The sequence below is a fragment of the Phocoena phocoena genome, chromosome 1 (assembly GCF_963924675.1).
Source record: "Phocoena phocoena chromosome 1, mPhoPho1.1, whole genome shotgun sequence".
Classification (NCBI taxonomy): Eukaryota; Metazoa; Chordata; class Mammalia; order Artiodactyla; family Phocoenidae; genus Phocoena; species Phocoena phocoena.
The window spans coordinates 15,318,980-15,342,352 of NC_089219.1; the positions used below are offsets into that span (position 1 = coordinate 15,318,980).

At 45.7% G+C, this 23,373-nt stretch overlaps 1 protein-coding gene across 1 annotated transcript; it reads left to right on the top strand.

The window, feature by feature from the left end:
* Window positions 1-1,797: 1,797 nt before the first annotated feature.
* PLA2G5 (phospholipase A2 group V) lies at window positions 1,798-12,932 on the top strand. The gene is made up of 4 exons (XM_065874113.1): window positions 1,798-1,837; window positions 2,929-3,073; window positions 11,995-12,101; window positions 12,808-12,932. Exons 1-4 carry the CDS (start codon window positions 1,798-1,800, stop codon window positions 12,930-12,932), a joined length of 417 nt encoding a protein of 138 aa, XP_065730185.1.
* Window positions 12,933-23,373: the final 10,441 nt, after the last annotated feature.

Below are 23,373 nucleotides of genomic sequence, written 5' to 3' on the forward strand. Positions count from 1 at the left end.
TGTCCACATTCCCGGCCTCCAGAGCAGCTATTTCAATGCCTCTGCCACGTCCTCTGTGAAACTTCTTTTGTGCACCTTCAGACTCCTCTGTGTGGGACCTGGCACCTCCCTCACAATAACAGCCATGTCCCAAGACGATCTAATGTGCACCTGGGATTTTGATTTTCATTTTCTTCAGGTACGGTGAAGCCAACAGATCAGGAGACAATTGCATTTAAAAGATAGTTTGTTACAGTTTCCAAGAGAAGGGGACGTACCACACCTAGCAGGGCCACACAGAGAAGCACCAGGGTTGATCAGGAGACAGAAGAAATGAGGGAAAGCATGGCCCAGAGCCTGCATTGTGTCTTCTGTGGCTAAGGCAAGACAGGCCAGGGTAAACAGTTTAGGACAGGCTAGCTTGAATAATTTCAGTGGACTTCAGGCCGTAGGTGTGGTCCCTGGTGGTCTGGTCCCCGCCCTGGGGTGATTTAGGCCAGGGGAAATATTGGCTCCAGGCCCATGGGGTAGAGCATGTGAAGGACCCTAGCCCACTCCGGTCAAAGGGGAACACATCCCTCTAGGGAGGGAGGATGTATGGGGCAGTGAGCGACGCGCCAGGCTTGGGTTTGAACGTCACCTCCACTTTTTATCAGCTGCGTAACTTCTGGCAGGTTGTTTGAGCTCTCTGAGCCTCCGTTTCTGCACTGGCAAAATGAGAACTGTTGGGGAGGAAGACATTTCCTACCCTTCTAAGTTCTCTTGGCTGGTCTAAGAATTAAACCGACATGAGATACACTAACAGGAGAAAATCAAACAAAAGTTTAGTAACTTTTCCATGGGAGAGACCCAGGAAAACTAAGGAACTCACCAAAATGGCCCAAGCCCTTATCTTAAATACAATCTTCTGCTAAAGACCAGAGAGGATGTTGGGGGTAGGGGTTTGGGACTTCAAAGGGGAGGAAGGCAATTCACATAGAGTTGGAAAAGCAGATGTTTGTTATGCAAACGTTTGCTGGGCCTGCAGGGACTGTGCAACACGGGGTGTGCAACACGGGGTCGACTCTGGTTTCTAGGCCCTGTCAAGTTTCTCCAGCCACAGCTATTCCCGTATTCCTTACAGATACCTCTATAATAGTTCTGTGCCGGGAACAGAACCTTTATCAAAATTCTTGAGGCAGCTAAGGGAGAGGTAAAAAGACAGACTCCCCTAAGCTTCTGTTTCTTAAAATTAATCAGCCTAGATTAATCCTTATGCCAAAGAGACACACTTTGGGGTTCAAATTTTGCTCCCCTACAGAACAATGATACCTACCCTTCAGAGCTGTTGTGAGTACCCAGGGCTGACTTATTTTTGTAGGTAGACATGGTGCCTGGGGCCCATGAAAATGTTTTAATTTTAAATTCTTTTAAAATCAGGAGAAAAAATAATATAATATAATGAACGTGTAAGAATGAATCCAGCCTGGATTGTATTTGTTTTTATACCAACACAGCTGTAAAATATAATTGAAAAAGAATTTTCAGGAAGGAGCGATTGTGTTGGGGGTCTTTGCCATGGGAAAATTCTCTCCCATCTCTAATGGGGACAACGACCCAGGGTGCCCCTCGCCTCCCAGGGACCCCTTGGGTCAACTCCTTGAGGTTTTTGTCTCATTTTTCCAGCTGCCGTTGCCTGTTTACTGCCCAACTTGAGAGGGTGGGGCCTGGTGGGCCATGGAGTGGCCCTCCCCAGCCAGGAGTGGGTCTGAATGGGCCATGAGGGCCTCTCCCGATCGACATGTCATGGGCTGTGTTTTCTTTTCCAGAACCATGGAGATGAAGGGCCTCCTCACACTGGCTTGGTTCCTGGCTTGTAGTAAGTGCTTGCCCCGAGACCTCTGAACTTTTGACCTTTCACCCCACAGGAACAATAAGGTAGTGGAAAGGAGACCAGTCTTGGAAGTCCTGGCGACCTGATTTTGAATCCTGGCCCTACCCTGACCATGTCGATTTCAGCAAGAGCCTTGGGCTCTCCGAGCCTCTGTCTCCTTATCTGTGACACAGAATAGTCCACGGGTTGGGCTGTGGCAGGATTCTAGGAGGGGATCTGGAAAGATTGTGCCACTGGAAGACATGGGGCTTGTAGACATGGGAGGCAGATTTTTTACTTTGATGCCAAATAAAATACGATAAAACTATCACAACACAAGATCCTTATATAAATATTCCGTTCCACAATTCCTGGGCATTCTCTGCTCAGGCCTGTCCAGGTTTTCTACATGTCCCACCTGCTGCCACCTCCCAGCTGGAGGGAACTGCCCAGCGTGGGAGGAGCCTGGCTTTAGGCCTCCCCTGCAGCCCCATCACCATGTACACAACCTCTGACGGGCTGTCCTACTGATGCCTTGCCAGATGCCTGGAGACTGCAGGGAGAGTGGGAGAGTGCCTCTGGCTCACTGCAAAACCCTGGGCAAGTCACCCTCCCCTCTGAGCTACAGTTTCCCAACTCTAAGATGAGGGAGCTGGCTCCAGGGGTCTCTACGGGTCCCACGCTGCTCTAAGATTCTGTGCCTCCCGTTCCAGATGGCGTCAACTGCGGGGAGGGACGGGCGTATCATCAGGAGAGACAGGAAGTGCCTGTCTGCCTGCTTCATACTGATAATGATATTCATTAACCTTAACATTTCTTGGTCACTTACTATGTGTCTGTCACTGTGCTAGAAATTTACATACTTTTTTTTCAACCCTCATGACATCTCCAAAAGGTAGGCGTTCATGTTAGGCCCACCCCCGCCCCCGCATTTTGCAGATGAGGAAACTGAGGCTCTGAGAGATGAAGTGACCTCTCCCATGAATGGGGAGGATGAAAAAGGGACACATCGGTCCCTCCGAGCCTCGAGGTGGAAGAAAGGGAGGGAGCACGTGGGAAAGTGGGCCTGGAGCGGGTCTGCCTGGGCTGTCTTTCAGGTGCGCCTGCTGTCCCAGGGAGCTTGCTACAGCTGAAGCTGATGATTGAGCAGGTGACCAGGAAGCCCGCCCTGATGAGCTATGGCTTCTACGGCTGTTACTGCGGCTGGGGGGGTCGAGGGACCCCCAAGGATTGTACTGATTGGTGAGTTAATTGTCATAACTGCCCTTTATGCTCCAGGCTCTATATCCACATTATCTCATCTAATTAGATATCAATTCTGAAAGATGAGTATTAAAGCACCATTTTATAGATAAGAAAACTGAGTCTTAAGAGAGGTTAACTGACTTGCCCAAGATACATCTAGTAACTCCCCGAATCTCAGTGCCTAATATATCAGTCGATCTATCACTACATAACAAACCACCCCAAAATGTAGTAGCCTAAAGCGATGACAACCCCTTATTTTGCTGAGATTCTGCCACTTGGGCAGGGCCTGGAGGGATGGCTTGTCTCTTCTCCACCTGGCTTCGGCTTGGGCCGCTCCGCTGAGGCTGGGCGATCTGCTTTCTAGAATGATTACTCCTATGGCTGGCAAGTTGTTGTTGTTTGCTGGCTGGGAGCTCAGCTGAGGCTGTGGGCCAGGGGCCTCAGTTCCTCTCACTTAAGCCTCTCTAAGGTTGTCTAGACTTCCTCACAGCACGGTGCCTCTTGGGTTTCAAGAGTGAGTGTTCCAGAACGGCATGACAACAGAGCATGGCGTTTTTGTGATCCAGCATCAGAAATTCTAGTGTCACTTCCACTGTTTTCTTCGTCAAGGCAGTCACAAAGGCTTTAAGAGAGAGGGGGCCTAGTTTCTACCTCTTGATTGGGAAGTGGCAATGTTCTAGAAGAACATGTGAGATGGGAGAGATTGCTCTTTGAAAAACACAACCTGCTGGGTTAACAATTCTTATACAGCTAGACATGTATAAGGGGATGGGGGTCTTAAACAAATGGAGGGCAGATGGTTGGAGCCAAGCTTGTCACTGCTGGAGTGGGAGTTTACAGACCAGACAAGCAGGGACAGGAAGCTAGAATGATCTATGTGATAATGGATTAGAGTTGGAGACTTTAGTATAAACTCCTAGTTAGCTGAATATAGATGCAGATGGTTACATATAAAAATATGTAGAGATATGTGTAATTACGTGGGTTAATATAGATACATACTTTTTTTGCTCTGTCGTCTGAGGGGCCCTAAAAGAAACAATACCCCAGAAGCAATAAGCAGCACCTAGTGCCCAGACCTGGTTTCTGACACCATTCTCCAATAAGAGGAACCAAGGCTCCTTGGAGAGATGGCTGATCCTAGGACGAGGGCAGGAAATATACAAGATGAACCTGGAGCTTTTTGTAGTGCCCCAAATTAAGGAAGGGCTTGAACAAAACAAACCCAAACCAAACCCCTCATTGATAGGAATATGTCAAAGAGCACAGGAGCCAACTGGGAGAGCCCCTAATGGCCAAAACTGGAACAACATGGGCAGCAAAATAAACCCATAACCCATCTCATCACGACAAAAACATCAAAGAAATCCCAGTAGGAGAGCATCCTACAAAAGACTTAACCACCATTCCTCAAAATTGTCAAGGGCATCAAAAACAAGGAAAGTGTGACTGCCACAGCCAAGAGGAGCCTAAAGAGACAGGACAAGTACATGTAACATGGTGTCCATCACTGGATCTTGGAATAGAAAAGAACATTTAGGTAAAAACTGAGAAAATCTAAAGAAACTATGGACTTTTACAATTAATGAATCAATAGTGATATATTGTTATTTAATTAGTTAACATTTATTTAATAATGTATCAGTATTGGTTTGTTAGCTGTAAGAAACGTATTATACTCATAAAAAGTGTTGATAATAGGGGAAACTGGGTGTGGGGTAAAAGGGAGCATTTGGTACAATCTTCTCAATTTTTCTGTAAATATAAATTTTAAAAAAATGCAGTTGCCCACAACTATCACAATTGAACTTTAGTTATTGCTCATTTAACCATGTGAATCACATATCAATCCCAGGACCCAGGTTTCTCCTCTCTCGTGACTTTCCCCATGGCCTCAGAGTCCTTGGCTGGGTCATCTCCATCCAGCTGAGATGGAGAGAGAGAGAGTGGAGGACAGAGTGGGAATTTTTTTTTTAACATCTTTATTGGAGTATAATTGCTTTACAACGGTGTGTTAGTTTCTGCTTTATAACAAAGTGAATCAGCTATACATATATCCCCATATCTCCTCCCTCTTGCGTCTCCCTCCCACCCTCCCCATCCCACGCCTCTACGTGGTCACAGAACCCCGAGCTGATCTCCCTGTGCTACGTGGCTACTTCCCACTAGCTATCTATTTTACATTTGATAGTATATATAAGTCCATGCCACTCTCTCACTTTGTCCCAGCTTAACCTTCCCCCTCCCTGTGTCCTCAAGTCCATTCTCTACGTCTGCGTCTTTATTTCTGTCCTACCCCTAGATTCTTCAGAACCATTTTTTATATTTTTATTTTTTTAGGTTCCATATATATGTGTTAGCATACAGTATTTGTTTTTCTCTTTCTGACTTACTTCACTCTGTATGACGGACTCTAGGTCCATCCACCTCACCACAAACAACTCAGTTTCGTTTCTTTTTATGGCTGAGTAATATTCCATTGTATGTACGTGCCACATCTTCTTTAGCCATTCATCTGTTGATGGACACTTAGGTTGCTTCCATGTCCTGGCTATTGTAAATAGAGCTGCAATGAACATTGTGGTACATGACTCTTTTTGAATTATGGTTTTCTCGGGGTATATGCCCAGCAGTGGGATTGCTGGGTCATATGGTTGTTCTATTTTTAGTTTTTTAAGGAACCTCCATACTGTTCTCCATAGTGGCTGTATCAATTTACATTCCCACCAACAGAGCAAGAGGGTTCCCTTTTCTCCACACCCTCTCCAGCATTTATTGTTTCTAGATTTTTTGATGATGGCCATTCTGACTGGTGTGAGATGATATCTCATTGTAGTTTTGATTTGCATTTCTCTAATGATTAATGATGTTGAGCATTCTTTCATGTGTTTGTCGGCAATCTGTATATCTTCTTTGAAGAAATATCTATTTAGGTCTTCTGCCCATTTTTGGATTGGGTTGTTTGTTTTTTGATATTGAGCTGCATGAGCTGCTTGTAAATTTTAGAGATCAATCCTTTGTCAATTGCTTCATTTGCAAATATTTTCTCCCATTCTGAGGGTTGTCTTTTCGTCTTGTTTATGCCTTCCTTTGCTATACAAAAGTTTTTGTTTCATTAGGTCCCATTTGTTTATTTTTGTTTTTATTTCCATTTCTCTAGGAGGTGGGTCAAGAAGGATCTTGCTGTGACTTATGTAATAGAGTGTTCTGCTTAGGTTTTCCTCAAAGAGTTTTATAGTGTCTGGCCTTACATTTAGGTCTTTAATCCATTTTGAGTTTATTTTTGTGTATGGTGTTAGGTAGTGTTCTAATTTCATTGTTTTACATGTAGCTGTTCAATTTTCCCAGCACCAGTTATTGAAGAGGCTGTCTTTTCTCTATTGTATATTCTTGCCTCCTTTACCAAAAATAAGGTGACCATATGTGCGTGGGTTTATCTCTGGGCTTTCTATCCTGTTCCATTGATCTATATTTCTGTTTTTGTGCCAGTACCATACTGTCTTGATTACTGTAACTTTGTAGTATAGACTGAAGTCTGGGAGCCTGATTCCTCCAGCCCATTTTTCTTTCTCAAGATTGCTTTGGCTATTCAGGGTCTTTTGTGTTTCCATACAAATTGTGAAATTTTTTGTTCTAGTTCTGTGAAAAATGCCATTGGTAGTTTGATAGGGATTGCACTGAATCTGTAGATTGCTTTGGGTAGAATAGTCATTTTCACAATGCTGATTCTTCCAATCCAAGAACATGGTGTATCTCTCCATTGGTTTGTATCATCTTTAATTTCTTTCATCAGTGTCTTATAGTTTTCTGCATACAGGTCTTTTGTCTCCTTAGGTAGGTTTATTCCTAGGTATTTTATTCTTTTTGTTATGATGGTAAATGGGAGTGTTTCCTTAATTTCTCTTTCAGATTTTTCATCATTAGTGTATAGGAATGCAAGAGATTTCTGTGCATTAATTTTGTATCCTGCTACTTTACCAGATTCATTAATTAGTTCTAGCAGTTTTCTGGTAGCATCTTTAGGATTCTCTATGTATAGTATTATGTCATCTGCAAACAGTGACAGCTTTACTTCTTCTTTTCTGATTTGGATTCCTTTTATTTCTTTTTCTTCTCTCATTGATGTGGCTAAAGCTTCCAAAACTATGTTGAATAATAGTGGTGGGAGTGGACAACCTTCTCTTCTTCCTGATCTTAGAGGAAATGGTTTCAGTTTTTCACCATTGAGGACGATGTTGGCTGTGGGTTTGTCATATCTGGCCTTTATTATGTTGAGGTAAGCTCCCTCTCTGCCTACTTTCTGGAGGGTTTTTATCATAAATGGGTGTTGAATTTGTCAAAAGCTGTTTCTGCATCTATTGAGATGATCATACGGTTTTTCTCCTTCACTTTGTTAATATGGTGTATCACATTGATTGAATTGTGTATATTGAAGAATACTTGCATTCCTGGGATAATCCCCACTTGATCATGGTGTATGATCCTTTTAATGTATGATCCTTTTAATGGATTCTGTTTGCTAGTATTGAGGATTGTTGCATTTATGTTCATCAGTGATATTGCCTGTAGTTTTCTTTCTTTGTGACATCTTTGTCTGGTTTGGGTACCAGGGTGACGGTGGCCTCGGAGAATGAGTTTGGGAGTGTTCCTCCCTCTGCTATATTTTGGAAGAGTTTGAGAAGGATAAGTGTTAGCTCTTCTCTAAATATTTGACAGAATTCACCTGTGAAGCCATCTGGTCCTGGGCTTTTGTTTGTTGGAAGATTCTTAATCAGTCTCAATTTCAGTGCTTGTGATTGGTCTGTTTATATTTTCTATTTCTTCCTGTTTCAGTCTCAGAAGGTTGTGCTTTTCTAACAATTTGTCCATTTCTTCCAGTTTGTCCATTTTATTGGCATATAGTTGCTTGTAGTAATCTCTCATTATCCTTTGTATTTCTGCAGAGTCGGTTGTTACTTCTCCTTTTTCATTTCCAATTCTATTGATTTGAGTCTTCTCCCTTTTTTTCTTGATGAGTCTGGCTAATGGTTTATCAATTTTGTTTATCTTCTCAAAGAACCAGCTTTTAGCTTTATTGATCTTTGCTATTGTTTCCTTCATTTCTTTTTCATTTATTTCTGATCTGATCTTTATGATTTCTTTCCTTCTGCTAACTTAGGGGGGTTTTGTTCTTCTTTCTCTAATTGCTTTAGGTGTAGGGTTAGGTTGTTTATTTGAGATGTTTCTTGTTTCTTGAAGTAGGATTGTATTGCTATAAACTTCCCACTTAGAACTGCTTATGCTGCATCCCATAGGTTTTGGGTCATCGTGTTTTCATTGTCATGTGTTTCTAGGTTTTTAAAATTTTCTCTTTGATTTCTTCAGTGATCTCTTGGTTATTTAGTAGTATATTGTTTAGCCTCCACGTGTTTGTATTTTTTACAGATTTTTTCCCTCTAACTGATATCTAGTCTCATAGCATTGTGGTCAGAAAAGGTACTTGATACGATTTCAATTTTCTTAAATCTACCAAGGCTTGATTCGTGACCCAAGATATGATCTATCCTGGAGAATGTTCCATGAGCACTTGAGAGGAAAGTGTATTCTGTTGGTTTTGGGTGGAATGTCCTATAAATATCAATTAAGTCCATCTTTTTTAATGTACATTTAAAGCTTGTGTTTCCTTATTTATTTTCATTTTGGATGATCTGTCCATGGGTGAAAGTGGGGTGTTAAAGTCCCCTACTATGATTGTGTTACTGTTGATTCCCCCTTTTATGGCTGTTAGAGTTTGCTTTATGTATTGATGTGTTCCTATGTTGGGTGCATAAATATTTACAATTGCTATATTTTCTTCTTGGATTGATCCCTTGATCATTATGTAGTGTCGTTCTTTGTCTCTTGTAATAGTTTTCATTTTAAAATCTATTTTGTCTGATATGAGAATTGCTACTCCAGCTTTCTTTTTTTTTTTTTTTTTGGCGGTACGCGGGCCTTTCACTGTTGTGGCCTCTCCCGTTGCAGAGCACAGGCTCCAGACGCGCAGGCTCAGCGGCCATGGCTCACGGGCCCAGCCACTCCTCAGCATGCAGGATCTTCCTGGACCAGGATACGAACCCGTGTCCCCTGCATTGGCAGGCAGACTCTCAACCACTGCGCCACCAGGGAAGCCCTCCAGCTTTCTTTTCATTTCTATTTGCATGCAGTATCTTTTTCCATGCCCTCACTTTCAGTCTGTATGTGTTCCTAGGTCTCTTGTAGACAACATATATTTGGGTCTTGTTTTTGTATCCATTCAGCCAGTCTATGTCTTTTGGTTGGAGCATTTAATTGATTTACATTTAAGGTAGTTATCAATATGTATGTTCCTATTACCATTTTCTTAATTGTTTTTGGTTTGTTATTGTAGGTCTTTCCCTTCTCTTGTGTTTCCCACTTAGAGAAGTTCCTTTAGCATTTGTTGTAAAGCTGGTTTGGTGGTGCTGAATTCTCGTAGCTTTGTAAAGCTTTTGATTTCTCCATTGAATCTGAATGAGATCCTTGTTGGGTAGAGTAATCTTGGTTGTAGGTTTTTCCCTTTCATCACTTTAAATATCCTGCCAGTCCCTTCTGGCTTGCAGAGTTTCTGCTGAAAGATCAGCTGTTAACCTTATGGGGATTCCCTTGTATGTTATTTGTTGTTTTTCCCTTGCTGCTTTTAATATTTTTTCTTTGTATTTAGTTTTTGATAGTTTGATTAATATGTGTCTTGGCATGTTTCTCCTTGGATTTATCCTATATGGGACTCTCTGCACTTCCTGGACTCGATTGACTATTTCCTTTCCCATATTAGGGAAGTTTTCGACTATAATCTGTTCAAATATTTTCTCAGTCCCTTTCTTTTTCTCTTCTTCTTCTGGGACTCCTATACTTCAAATGTTGGTGCACTTAATGTTGTCCCAGAGGTCTCTGAGACTGTCCTCAACTCTTTTCATTCTTTTTTCTTTATTCTGCTCTGTGGTAGTTATTTCCACTATTTTATCTTCCAGGTCACTTATCTGTTCTTCTGCCTCAGTTATTCTGCTATTGATTCCTTCTAGAGAATTTTTAATTTCATTTATTGTGCTGTTCATCATTGTGTGTTTGCTCTTTAGTTCTTCTAGGTCCTTGTTAAACGTTTCTTGTATTTTCTCTATTCTATTTCCAAAATTTCGGTTATCTTTACTATCATTACTCTGAATTCTTTTTCATGTAGACTGCCTATTTCCTCTTCATTTGTTTGGTCTGGTGGGTTTTTGCCTTGCTCCTTCATCTGCTGTGTGTTTCTCTGTCTTCTCATTTTGCTTAACTTACTGTGTTTGGGGTCTCTTTTCCGCAGGCTGCAGGTTCGTAATTCCCATTGTATTTGGTGTCTGCCCCCAGTGGCTAAGGTTGGTTCAGTGGGTTGTGCAGGCTTCCTGGTGGAAGAGACTGGTGCGTGTGTTCTGGTGGATGAGGCTGGATCTTGTCTTTCTGGTGGGCAGGACCACGTCTGGTGGTGTGTTTTGGGGTGTCTGTGACCTTATTATGATTTTAGGCGGCCTCTCTGCTAATGTGTGGGGTTGTGTTCCTGTCTTGCTAGGTGTTTGGCATAAGGTGTCCAGTACTGTAGTTTGCTGGTCATTGACTGGAGCTGGGTCTTAGCTATGAGATGGAGATCTCTGGGAGAGCTTTTGCTGTTTGATATTACATGGAGCCAGGAGGTCTCTGGTGGACCAATGTCCTGAACTTGGCTCTCCCACCTCAGAGGTACAGGCCTGAAACCCAGCCAGAGCACCAAGACCCTGTCAGCCACACGACTCAGAAGAAAAGGGAGAAAAAATAAATAAATAAATAAAATTAAATTAAAAGTTATTAAAATAAAAAACTATTAAAATTTTAAAAATTAAAAAATAATAAAAAAGAAAGAAAGAAGAGAGCAACAAAACCAAAAAAATCCACAAATTATAACAAGCACTAAAAACTATACTAAAAAAAACCCAAAAAACAAAAACAGACAGACAGAACCATAGGACAAATGGTAAAAACAAAGCTATACAGACAAAATCACACAAAGAAGCATATACATACACACTCACAAAAAGAGAAAAAGGAAAAAAATATATATATATATGAAAATATATTTTTTTTTAAAAAAAGGAAGAAAGCAACCAAATCAATAAAGAAATCTACCAATGGTAATAAACTCTAAATACTAAACTAAGATAAACATAAAACCAGAAACAAATTAGATGCAGGAAGCAAACCCCAAGTCTACAGTTGCTCCCAAAGTCCACCGACTCAATTTTGGGATGATTCGTTGTCTCTTCAGGTATTCCACAGATGCAGCGTACATCAGGTTGATTGTGGAGATTTAATCACTGCTCCTGAGGCTGCTGGGAGAGATTTCCCTTTCTCTTCTTTGTTCGCACAGCTCCTGGGGTTCAGCTTTGGATTTGGCCCCACCTCTGTGTGTAGGTCTCCTGAGGGTGTCTTTTCCCTTTTGAGAAGTCTGAGGTCTTCTGCCAGCGTTCAGTAGGTGTTCTGTAGGAGTTGTTCCACATGTAGATGTATTTCTGATGTATTTGTGGGGAGGAAGGTGATCTCCGTGTCTTACTCCTCCGCCATCTTGAAGGTCTCCTACAGTGGGAGTTTTTTATGGGTAGGTTTAGAAGTGCTATACATTTTCCAGGGTGCCAGCCTCGTCATGTGACTACACATACCTGCAAGGGGGGCTGGGAAATGTAGTCTCACCGTGGGCCCAGGAGGAAAGAGCTGGTCCGTGAACTGGTACATGTGTGGGACAGACTTAATGGAAGAGCAGGAAGGACTCAGCCATATTATGAGATTCTTTCTTGGTCAGATCTCACCAACCATGGTGGCCTCTGCTCAAGGGACAGGCCCCTTCTGCTCAGGATCTAAATCTCTTGCATTGACAGGTGCTGTTGGATGCATGACCACTGCTACGCATGGCTGGAGAAAAAAGGCTGCAATGCCTTGACACAGGTGTACAGATACAGAGTTGCATGCGGCCTGGTCACCTGTGGTAAGGCTGGGGCTTCCATTCAGGCCACTGGAAAAGCCTGGGTCCCTGCTGCCTCTGAGGTCAGGTGCCCCAAGAGGTCAGCCAGTCTATATCTTGGGGGCCAGAGATGGGGGCAACAGGGGCAGGATTATTGCAGCTGTATCTGACCTCTAGGGGGCGGGCGGAAACATCTTAGACTCAGCATGTATTAGGAGTCAAGTGCTTTCCGTATGTCCTTTTGCTTGCTGTGGGGTGGCTTTAGTGTCTCCACTTTACAGATGAGGAAACAGACTCAAAGGCTTGCCAGTGCACACAGCTAGAGTCGGGATTCAAGCTCAGGTCCTTCTGAGTTCAAAGCTAAATCTGGGGATGGTGTCTCCTCTCTGAGAACTGAAGTTCCTCCAGAGACAGGGCCGTCTCCATCACCAGACTGGGAGCTCCCAGTCTGATGGGGAGGGAATGCATGTCCTCCATCAGACTGGGGACTCCCTGAGGGCAGGAGTTGTGTCTCCCTCAGCTGAAAGCTCGCCCTGGGCAGCAGCTGTGCCTCTTCCATCAGGTTATGCACCCCCAGTGTAGATGCTGTGCCTCCCACATCAGACTGAGGGCAGGAAGGAGACTGGGGAGTCTGCTCAGGCTAGCAGCAAGTCCTGACTGAAGCAAGTCCAGAGTCTGTGTCACAGAGCATCTCTTCCTCCTCATCCTGCATTTGGTGTCCTGTTTGCAGAACGTGGGTCCCTCTGCCAGATGCAGCTCTGCGCCTGTGACCGGCATTTCGTCTACTGCCTGAAAAGAAACATGAGGAGCTACAACCCTCTTTATCAATACTTTCCCAACTTCCTCTGCATCTAGTCGCCTCAGTGAGCTCCTCCTGGACCAAGATTCTTACACCCTCTCCTACAGCACAGAGCTTACCCACTCTGCTGGAATCCCCAGAGAGGCTCCCAGGTCTGGGACCTCATTCTTTCTTGATGTCCCACTGGGCTCGGAGGAGGCCCACAGCCACACTTCATCCTCCAGAGTTCCAGGAGAGTGACTCTCGTCATTAGACTTGGCAAGGTCAGGGTCCCCGGCCTCCCCTTGTGAGATCAGCCGCTCTGGTGCCGAAAGCTCTCCCTTCACTCCAGGCCAGCTGTGTTTCTCCTCATCCCTGAAGACAGCCCTGCTTCTCCAGGAGGGAGGCTTTCCTGGGATGCATTGACTTTTCAGTTCTGCAGTTGGGTTATCACTACCATCCTGTAGAGAATTTTCACAGAAGTGGAAGCAAAAGTGACTCCATAATTCTGCCACATAGATATTAAATAAAATTCCTTCTCAAGACTAATAATAACCACACAGGTATTTCCCCTGCTGTGGAGGATTGCCTGCACCTCTTTCTCTGCTGTTGGGGCACCAGACCCAGCATTAACCATGTTCCCTCAGAGGAGGAAGGTACAGATTAGTAACTAGAAGGTTTCCTGGGATGAGTACCAAGCCTTCTTTGGGGCTCATCTCCTTAAACCTTGGGTCCACTCGAGCCAAGCACTGGACCTCATTCTTCCTCCAGGGAGCGGGGAGAAGATGATTGGCAATCGTGCCGTCTTGGGCTTCCAGACCAGAGAGCGCCGCATTTGAATGCCAACTTGGCTTCTCCAGCTGTGTGGTCTCAGGCTCATTACTGAACCCCTCTGATTTCTGGTCTCTTTAAAAAAGAAACTGTAGGGCTTTCCTGGTGGCACAGTGGTTGAGAGTCCGCCTGCCGATGCAGGGGACACGGGTTCGTGTCCCGGTCCAGGAAAATCCCACATGCTGCGGAGCGGCTGGGCCCGTGAGCCGTGGCCTCTGAGCTTGCACGTCCGGAACCTGTGCTCCGCAACGGGAGAGGCCACAACAGTGAGAGGCCCGCGTACCGCAAAAAAAAAAAAAAAAAAGAAAAGAAACTGTAATGTTTTTTGCGATGTAAATTGGGAATCCCAAAGCTACCTTGATGATGACCTGGCGATGCTGAGGTTCTGGGATTTCACAGAGCAAGACATTAAAAAATAGAGTTCGGGCTTCCATGGTGGCGCAGTGGTTGAGAATCTGCCTGCCAGTGCAGGGGATATGGGTTCGAACCCCGGTCTGGGAAGATCCCACATGCCGCGGAGCAACTGGGCCTGTGAGCCACAACTACTGAGCCTGCGCGTCTGGAGCCTGTGCTCCACAACAAGAGAGGCCGCGATAGTGAGAGGCCCGCGCACCGCGATGAAGAGTGGTCCCCGCTTGCCGCAACTAGACAAAGCCCTCGCACAGAAATGAAGACCCAACACAGCCAAAAATAAATAAATTTATAAAAAAAAAAAAAAAAAGTTCAACTATGGGGTTTATTTTTACCAAGGAAGGACACTAAAGAGTCCACCTCATCTATCTATTCATAAAAGAAAGGGTGTTCTAATACCCAGACTGCAGGAAGAAAGGACACATCCCAAAACAAAGGAGAGTCCTTTCCAAGAAAGGACATTTGGCTTCCTTCCATTGACAAATCCCAAAATAACCACATGATAAATGGGATCTATATTTAAAAACCTCCAATGTTGAACATTTTCAAAATAAAATTTAATTTTATGCAATTATCCTGAATGGACTAGTGTTTTCGAAAAGTTTGCTATGGACTCGCATCTAAATTTGACAGTGTACCAAAGAAAGCAATTCAAATGTCCAATTTGCTCATGAAATTTTTTTGATCAGAGCCATTTTCCCAATCCATTTTTAAATAGGTATGTAAAGGAAATTGGGAGCTTCACTCTCAATGCCATTTCTCTTCAATTGCGATATTCTGGATGATGGAGAAGAGACCTCAGCCCAGGCTTCTCCCTTCTCCCGTCAGGGTCAGGTAGCAGGCAGGGTGGTGTCTTGCTGGTAAGCTCTGCAGGAGGGGGCTGCATTCAGGCCCCTCTTACTGGGGCACCCAAGTAAGCTCAAAGCACTGGTATTCAGACAGGCATTTGTGGATGAGGGATGTTGTAATATTATGAAAGCAACACCACAGGCTGACATGAGTTTGAGCTGGAAGGGCTCATGGAGAGCCTTCATTTATCTACCAAGAAACTGAGGCCCAGAGAGGTTAGGAGACTTTCCCAAAGTCACACAGCACAGCAATAGCAGAAGTAGGTTTAGACCTCAGATCCCGGTTCTAGACTCTGGGTTCTGACCACTATCCCACTGTCTTCAACTCTGGCCCCAAAAGAGAGCAAATGGAACCTGGAGTGGTTCAGGGACTCACCCACGTTGGCAGTTCTTGGGAGAATCCCCTGGATTCAGCCTGAGAGCCAGCTCTATTTCTTCTCTGCTCTGACTCCCTCTGGGGATTCCAGAGTCTGCCCTTTGGTGGTTAGACTCGCTGGTGCACTGGTTTCGTCCTCGGTAGAGGGGACCCCACTGAGTCCTCCATGGTGCTCCCCTGCCCCACTCTCACCGCAGTGAGCGGCCACGGGGAAATGATGCAGTCACGCGATCCCCGTAACCTGGGAAGAGTTGGTCTCCTTGACTGCTCTCTTTGACTGTTCCTTGGCTGTAAAGAGAACCATCGGGAAGGTCTCCCTTTCAAAATCACATCCCCCACCCTTTCGAGGGAGATACTGAAATGTACAGACCAGACCATAAACGCCTCCCTGGATAGATCTTTATACAGAAGTTGGCAGATGACACAGATACACAGACACTTAAGGACAGGTTGCCTTGTAAGTCCAGGCCCTCACTGGCATTTGAAAGTGGGCTTCAGACACAAATGGGACCCCCTCAAACATGAAAAATCATCTGTAGAGCACACGTGCATGGGGGTGTGTTAATTATAGCTGTTACCAAACTGAAAATGCACAAGAGACCCTGCAGACCAATGTTTGCTGAGTGTGTGCAGGTAGAAATGTCCCATGGGAGATTTCTCAGGGCCCTACGGTAAAGCACAGGGTAAACCCTTAGGATTTTGGAGCAAAGCCCCTCCATCAGCTTCAGATAACTGCTCTCCTTTTGAGAAACAACATCTGGCTTTGCTAATGGTTCTTCAGGGAGACTGAATTCTTGACCTTGGGTTAACAGGTTATCATGAGACTGGCTGTTATCTGACCCACCAAGTTACGAAACTGGGTGTGCATAGCAGCAATTACATCAGCACATGATAATATCTGGACCTAAACAGGAGCTGAAGGCCCAGGTGAGCTGCATAAATAAGGGGCACAGAGGTCCACGGCCCCTAGACCTGCTGTATTGTCTCCTTTTTCTTAATCTGTACCAGTGACTTCATGGGCGAGTTCCCCATGACCAGACGCCCAAGGAAGAAAAAGTTCTGGGGCCTGTCTTACAGATGGTTGTCCACGGTGTGTTGGCACTCCATGCATGTGGACAGCTGCAACATTGCAGACCTCCTCTGGGGTGGCCCTCCTGTCATGCAGAAGCTGTGTCCATGCAGCTAACCTTACATCTCAGTATCTAAATCAGAGAATATCAAAAGGGGGTTACGACCCAACTGGAATAGAAATGAGCGTGACCCAATGATGTGTAAAAGGACTTGGTATCCTCTTTAGGGGATGTTAGTTTGTTTCAAGTTGTACTCGTTATGTTAGGCAGAAACAGGATTTTGCTATTGTCTTTATTTGGAGGTTAAGAATGGTTGAAAGAGATGTGTATGGATGCCAGGTCAACATGGGGTAGACTGTCATGGATCTGTACTGTGTCACTTAGTTATGCTGAAGCTGTATTTCCCAGAATTTCCATCCCTGCAGAGTTCCAGGTTAGCATGGGTCTCTTAAGAGATGTTTGGCCTGAGATTTGGAAGCAGAGGTGGACTAGACGTCACTTGATTTGTACAATCAGAAAGTCGGAGCCCGGCATGGGATGCATTTGCGGCTAATGCACGTTGTCCTTTATCTGCTGGGCTCACTGTGTTGGCGTGGCGAAGAAGCCAGGGCTGCAGCAACTCTGGGTCCTGCCAGATCGCCTGCTTTATCTTCTGGGTGAAGCCTTGGAGGTGGTGAGATGCAGAAGGGCGTTCTAGGCTTTCCTCTTGGGCTTCACCTATCCTTGCAGTTCCAGTTTGCCCTGCCACTTGGGCTGTAAGATTTCAGGCAGCCAGCAACAGCACAAAAGGGAATAGTCTCTCACAGACTGTTTCATGGGCTCCCAGCATCACAGAAAGACAAACCCCTATTAAAATCCCTCATTTTGGGCTTCCCTGGTGGCTCAGTGGTTTAGAGTACGCCTGCCGATGCAGGGGACATGGGCTCGTGCCCCGGTCCGGGAAGATCCCACATGCCGCGGAGCGGCTGGGCCCGTGAGCCATGGCTGCTGAGCCTGCGCGTCCGGAGCCTGTGCTCCACAACGGGAGAGGCCACAACAGTGAGAGGCCCATGTACCGCAAAAAAAAAAAAAAAAAAAATCCCTCATTTTATATCTAGGTACCTCTTAGTAGTTCCTGCCACTCTGACCAAACCCTGGTTGATAACAGCGGGATTCCGAGTGCCTAACAGCGTGCTTGCCACATGGCAGGTGCTCAACAAGTGTTTGCTGAATGAATAAGTGACTGAATGAACAAATGAATGAATGAATGAGACACAGTCCCTACCCTCAAGGAGTTCGCAGACCAGTGTGGGAGCAGAGAGAACTGAAAAGTTGGGCCAAAAATACAGTGGTTGTGGCATTTTACCTCCTTGGTGGAGCAGTCTGGACCAGCGCTGGGCTCAACCTTTGGCCTCCCAGTCACTGATGTCTCCCTGGTCTGGACCTGCCCTGGACGAGGGGATGGGCACTTTATTAGACAGCCATGCTAGGTGGTATCCTCAGAGGGCCGGGGGGATGGGAGAAGATAACTCAGTGTCCTAATGTCCACTAGGGGAACATGGACTTCCTGCATGGCTTGCTCTTGAAAATGAGGTTCCAGCCGTTGGATGTGTCCAGAGGCTGGCTGCAGTTGACACAAGGGCAACTTCTGGTCACTCCTGCAGATCGGCTTCTGACACTTGCTCCTGGGACCTGTACCAGCCCAGCAAGGAAACCGGAGTGCTCACCTCCGGTTAGCCAATCAGAGAGACCCAACCCATCCCACCCAAGTGGCAAGAGCCTCCTTTGGGAACTTTAGAAATCCTGCCACCTCCTGGAAGCCCCCCAGGATGGTGACAGAATCGCATTTCCTGCTAATTTCCGAAAGCCACAACTATAGGATAAGTGAACTCCTGGCAGGGTTTCCTACTATCAATCAAGTGTCCTCTATCCATCTATTCTATCATGCGCTCCAATTACACCATTCCCTCCCTCCAAGGCCTTCAGTGGCTCCCTATTGCCAAATTCTTCAGTTTGACACTTAATGGCCTTTCCGCCTGTGGCTGTAGTGTGCTTCCAGTTTGCTCTCCCGATTACTCCCTACTTCCGAAAACATCTGTTCCTCGAATCTTGCCCTATGCTTTCCACTCTGCCTCCGCTCATGCTGTTTCTTCCCTTCTGGAATGTTCATTCCCTATCTATAACTGTGAATTGCATCCTCTTCTTATCAGTAGTAAGAGTAAAAGCTACCACTTACTGATGGCCTACTATGTGCCAGGGACTTTCATAGAGGTTATCTCACTTGAGCCTCCCAAAAACCCCACAGGTGGGGGTGGTTATCCCATTTAATGGATGAGTAAATTGAGGCTGAGCATGTAATCTTGGCCATGCAACCAGAGAAAGGCAGAGTGAGGGTTTGAACCTAAGTCTGTGCAAATCCAGAGGCTGAGCTCACAGGGGCAGGGCCCATGCCTCATTGCTCTCAGCACTCCCTGCCTTGCTTGCTACAGGACCTGGCACAGAGGGGGCGCCTGGTAAATGTCCATGAGTCAGACCGCCTGCGCATTGCTGCCTCATTTGCTTCCATCAGTGCTGCCTTAGATCACAGACGCCCAGAGAGCAGGGGTCACACCTACGTCTTCTCAGAAACCACAGCCCAGAGTCAGAATTAGGAACTCAATACAGAAAATCGGGTTTGGGGGGTGCCCGGCCACCGAGACTCCCATGGATCAGTGAAACCTGATGGACACAGAAGTGACCCAGAGGCACTGAGCTTCTGAGCCCTCCAAGAAGCACAGTATGACCCTGTCTGGCTGTAGGGATTCTGAAGCCCAAAGCATCCAGATACCTCCTACACGCTCACCCGGGTTAACATTCTATTAATCAGTATTTTGGATAACTAGAAGTATTGGGAACTAGACACCAGATTCTAGTCTGACTTTGCACACGTCCTGGGTATCCTTAGGCAGGCCCCTTACCCTGCCTGACCTCAGCTTTCCCACAGGCGCAGGTCTGAGAGAGAATTTTCACTGTAGCCCTGCTCCGTTAGTGGATCGTGACATGAGTTTAGAGGGCTGCTCCTGGCTTGTGCACGCGTGCGTACGCTTGTGTGCATGCGTGTGTGTGTGCGTGCTTGTGCCGATATAGCACAAGTCATAAACTACTGCTTCAGCAAACTGTGTTTCTATCCTGGGAGTGTATATGTGGGTTGACTGGGTCCGGGTGTCAATTTTATTACATTGTGCGGGTTGCCATCAAAAGGATTTGAGAAACCCTTGTTCGCATGACCTCTCAGGGCCCGCCTGGCTCTGAAGTTGCAAACATCTAAGTGGCTTCCATGTCTTAGCCTTAATTACACGAAACCCCATAAAGTCTCCCATGGGGCTCGATGCCTGACTCCCTTACGCTTCTCTTCAAATATTAGATTCGGACTAGGCTTTTGACTGTGGATCTCCAAGCCTGTGATAGCATCAGTCCCTAAATACTCCATAACTACCCAGCAAAGGAACAGGACATAAGCAGAGGTGTGTGGCACCTGATTGGAAAACAGAGATCCAAGCCACTGAGTTTCAGTCATGGGGAGCCAGTGTGTAAGGGCTTTGGGATCCGAGAGGGACTCATATTGTAGCTCTGCGGATTTCCTCGCCACGTGCCTTCTGGGCTGTGGGTTCATTCCCTAAGCCTCAGCTGTCAAATGACTAATAACACCTTCCTCGCTAGGTTGTTGGGAATATTTGATAATATGATGCACTGCAGTGCCTGGCAGACAGTAGGCACTCAGTAAATGGCCCTTGTCATGGGAGAGTACCATTAAACCCAAGCCCAAGAGTTTTGACTCCAAACACAAGCCCTAGGGGCCAAGGTTGGTGTCCAGGGCAGAAGGGGGTCTTCTCCTCGTCTTCCCAGGCTGCCCTGTGAAGCCCTTACCACATTGGATGTGGCAACTGGTGATGCAGTGGTTGTAGTGGTCCCATTTGGGGGAGCGCCGCTGAGCTCTCCGGAAGCAGTAGCCACAGCTGTGGGTGAGAGGCAGCAGCTGTGGGGAGACCCAGACTGGGCCTGGGACAAGCGGTCCTACAGCCAATCCAGGGGCTGTGCGTTTCTGAGCCTGGAACATTTGTCTCCCCGTCCCTCCCATCCACCAAGGCCAGGCCTAAATGCTGCTTCCAGGTGACACCTGTCCCAGCTTCCCCAGCACAGGGCATCGTTCCTCTTTTGGGTCCCCATAGAGGACAAGTCATTAGTTCTTCAGTGCATATTTATGGAACACCTGCTTGTGCTGGGCCTGGCTGGGCCCCGGGGACACAGAGATTCGACAACAACAACATATAAATCTCTCTCTCTCTCTCTCTCTCTCTCTCTCTCTCTCGGTCTAGGGAAGGAGACAGACAAGCAATAGACACGCACTCCACACGTGATGAGGATGGGATGCCTGATGAAGGAGTTTTGAGTTAAACCAGGAGGCTATCATTTGAGGCATCATTTAATGCCATGGGCCAGCAGCTTCCCTACAGATTCTACTCCATCTCCCTCCACCAGGGCAAGCAAAGAGCACGGACACTGCGCATAAAGGACCTGGGTCACGCACTCTCAGGCCGTGAAGAGGTCACTCAGCCCCACCTACCAATACAGGGGGGGACTGGTGACTCCAGCTCAGAGACCACAATTTCCCAGTGTCATGTACGGTCTCTATGGCGATAGAAAGGGTTAAGCATTTCGTCCTAGTGGGGAGAAGAAAGCTCTGCACAGGTGGAACCCAATGCCTTCTAAGGCTGCCCTAGGGACTGACGGGTAGAAGGGCTGTCTCAGAATCACCTGTGGTTAAAAATACAACTCCCCAAGCTGAATCGACACTTCTGGTTTGGGGACCAGAAATCTGTATTTATAAACCGGCTCCAGGGTAAAGCAGATAGTGGTCAGGTATGGGGACGCTGGGAGGTTGTATAGGTCAGAAAAGATGGGCAAAGCTTACCTTATGTACTCACATGTATCCATGGGGATGGCCTGATGTCGACCACAGAGGCCGGGACAAGCTGTGGCCCTGGTCCTGATTTTGTACATTTCTAAATTTACAACAGTGTCCCCAGGGTAAAGACGTGTTCTCCTAATGAAAACAGAATTATGTGTCACTGTCTTTGTCCCCCAAATGTGTGTATGTTTTATAACTTTCTCTTTTAATTAAAAAATTATTAAAAAAAAATTGTTCATCTTTTACGGTAGAACATTCTCTTCAAACGTGTTACATCTCTGCCTTTTAAAGTTGGAACTTTGTTACTGACAGGGACTTTCTTTGACCAAACTTGAGTTAGGCTCCTCTCGGTCCTTTTTTGACAGGACCCTGTCCTCGGACATTGTCCTCCAAAGCAAGAATCATAAGTCAGTTTACCGAGAATCCCCTACCCTGGCTATCTGATCAGATTTCCAATCCCCACCATCCCCAGGTAATGTCTGGTCATCCTGGGCGGCCTTCAGCAAGAATCCCCTCCTTAACCATGATGTCTCTCTCCTCTTAGTAATTTTCCATCCACTGACCCCCACCCTGCTCCTTGGCTGTCGATCCCCACTTGTCCATGCTGTGTTTGGACTTGACCCCAGTTCTATATGAAGTCTCTTTTCCTCTACTGAAATCACTCTTGGTTAAAAATCTGATTTTCCTGCTATGACTACTGTCCAGCTCCGGTTTTCTTTAACAGTTAAGTGCTGGAGACTCAGATACGATCAGATTCATCAATGGGCCCCCAGACTTCTCACCCAGGACCCTAAGTGGGTCTCTTTGAAGCCTTTGTCTTCACTCCTGACTCATTGATTGGGGACCCATTGACGAATCTGACTCCTGAACCAGTGCTCCGGACAAATGTTCACTGAAGCACAGTAAGGACAGATTTTGGTTCCTAAGGTTCTGAGTATGTTCCAGAAGCTGCATTGGAGCCCTAGGCACACAGAAGCTGGGCTGGAGCCCTAGTTATCTCTGTTTATAAGTCTACAGGCATTGATAATTAAGAACATGGGAGCTTCTCAGTCGACCGAAAACTCCCTTCTCAACCCCCTGCTGACAACATGCTCCACCAACTTGGTTGTAAGTGTATTGATAGTTTACCTTCATGATCACGTTGTTGACTGGGAGCGGCAGTGGCAGCCACTGCCCAGCATCACGAGGGAGCCTCATACTATATATCACTAGTCCAGGAAAATATCAAAATTCAAAGTATGGTTTCTATTGAATGCGTATGGCGTTAGCAACACTGTAAAACAAAAAAGTCGTAAGTTGAACAGCTGTAAGTTGGGAACCACTTGTAAAGAAACGTCTCTAGAAATTGTGACATGTACGTGTAAAATTGGCTAGTCTGCTACAGAATGCTGGTATATGACAGATCACTATTTCTTAGAGAAAACTTTGTAGTTTTCTCTGTAGAATAAAGGTTACTAGTGGCTAAAAATTATAATCAAAATATGACAATAAAACTACTAAAAATAGTAAGGGGAACAATGTATGCAAGGAAATTAGGATATGTTTCTGATAAGGAAAAATATACAAGACATGATGGCTGTGTTTTTCTCGAGAAAAAAGAGAGTAATTTTGTCTTAAAGTAAGATGACTGGTTGTTCCAGAATGAGAAAGAGAGAGAGAGGAAAAAAAAAGGACAAACCTAAATGGATGTAGAAAGTTGTACGTTTGCAGAACATGGATTTTTATATGTGGTCAAGTGGGTAAGACTGAACTGATTTATTTATAAAGTTTTTTAAAAAAATAAACTGATATCAAAAGTATACTGATGCGGGCTTCCCTGGTGGTGCGGTGGTTGAGAGTCCGCCTGCCGATGCAGGGGACACAGGTTCGTGCCCCGGTCCGGGAGGGTCTCACATGCCGCGGAGTGGCTGGGCCCGTGACCCATGGCCGCTGAGCCTGCGCGTCTGGAGCCTGCGCTCCGCAACGGAAGAGGCCACAACAGTGAGAGACCCGCGTGCCGTAAAAAAAAAAAAAAAAAAAAAAGTACACTGATGCAAAATTAGACTTTGGTTTTGT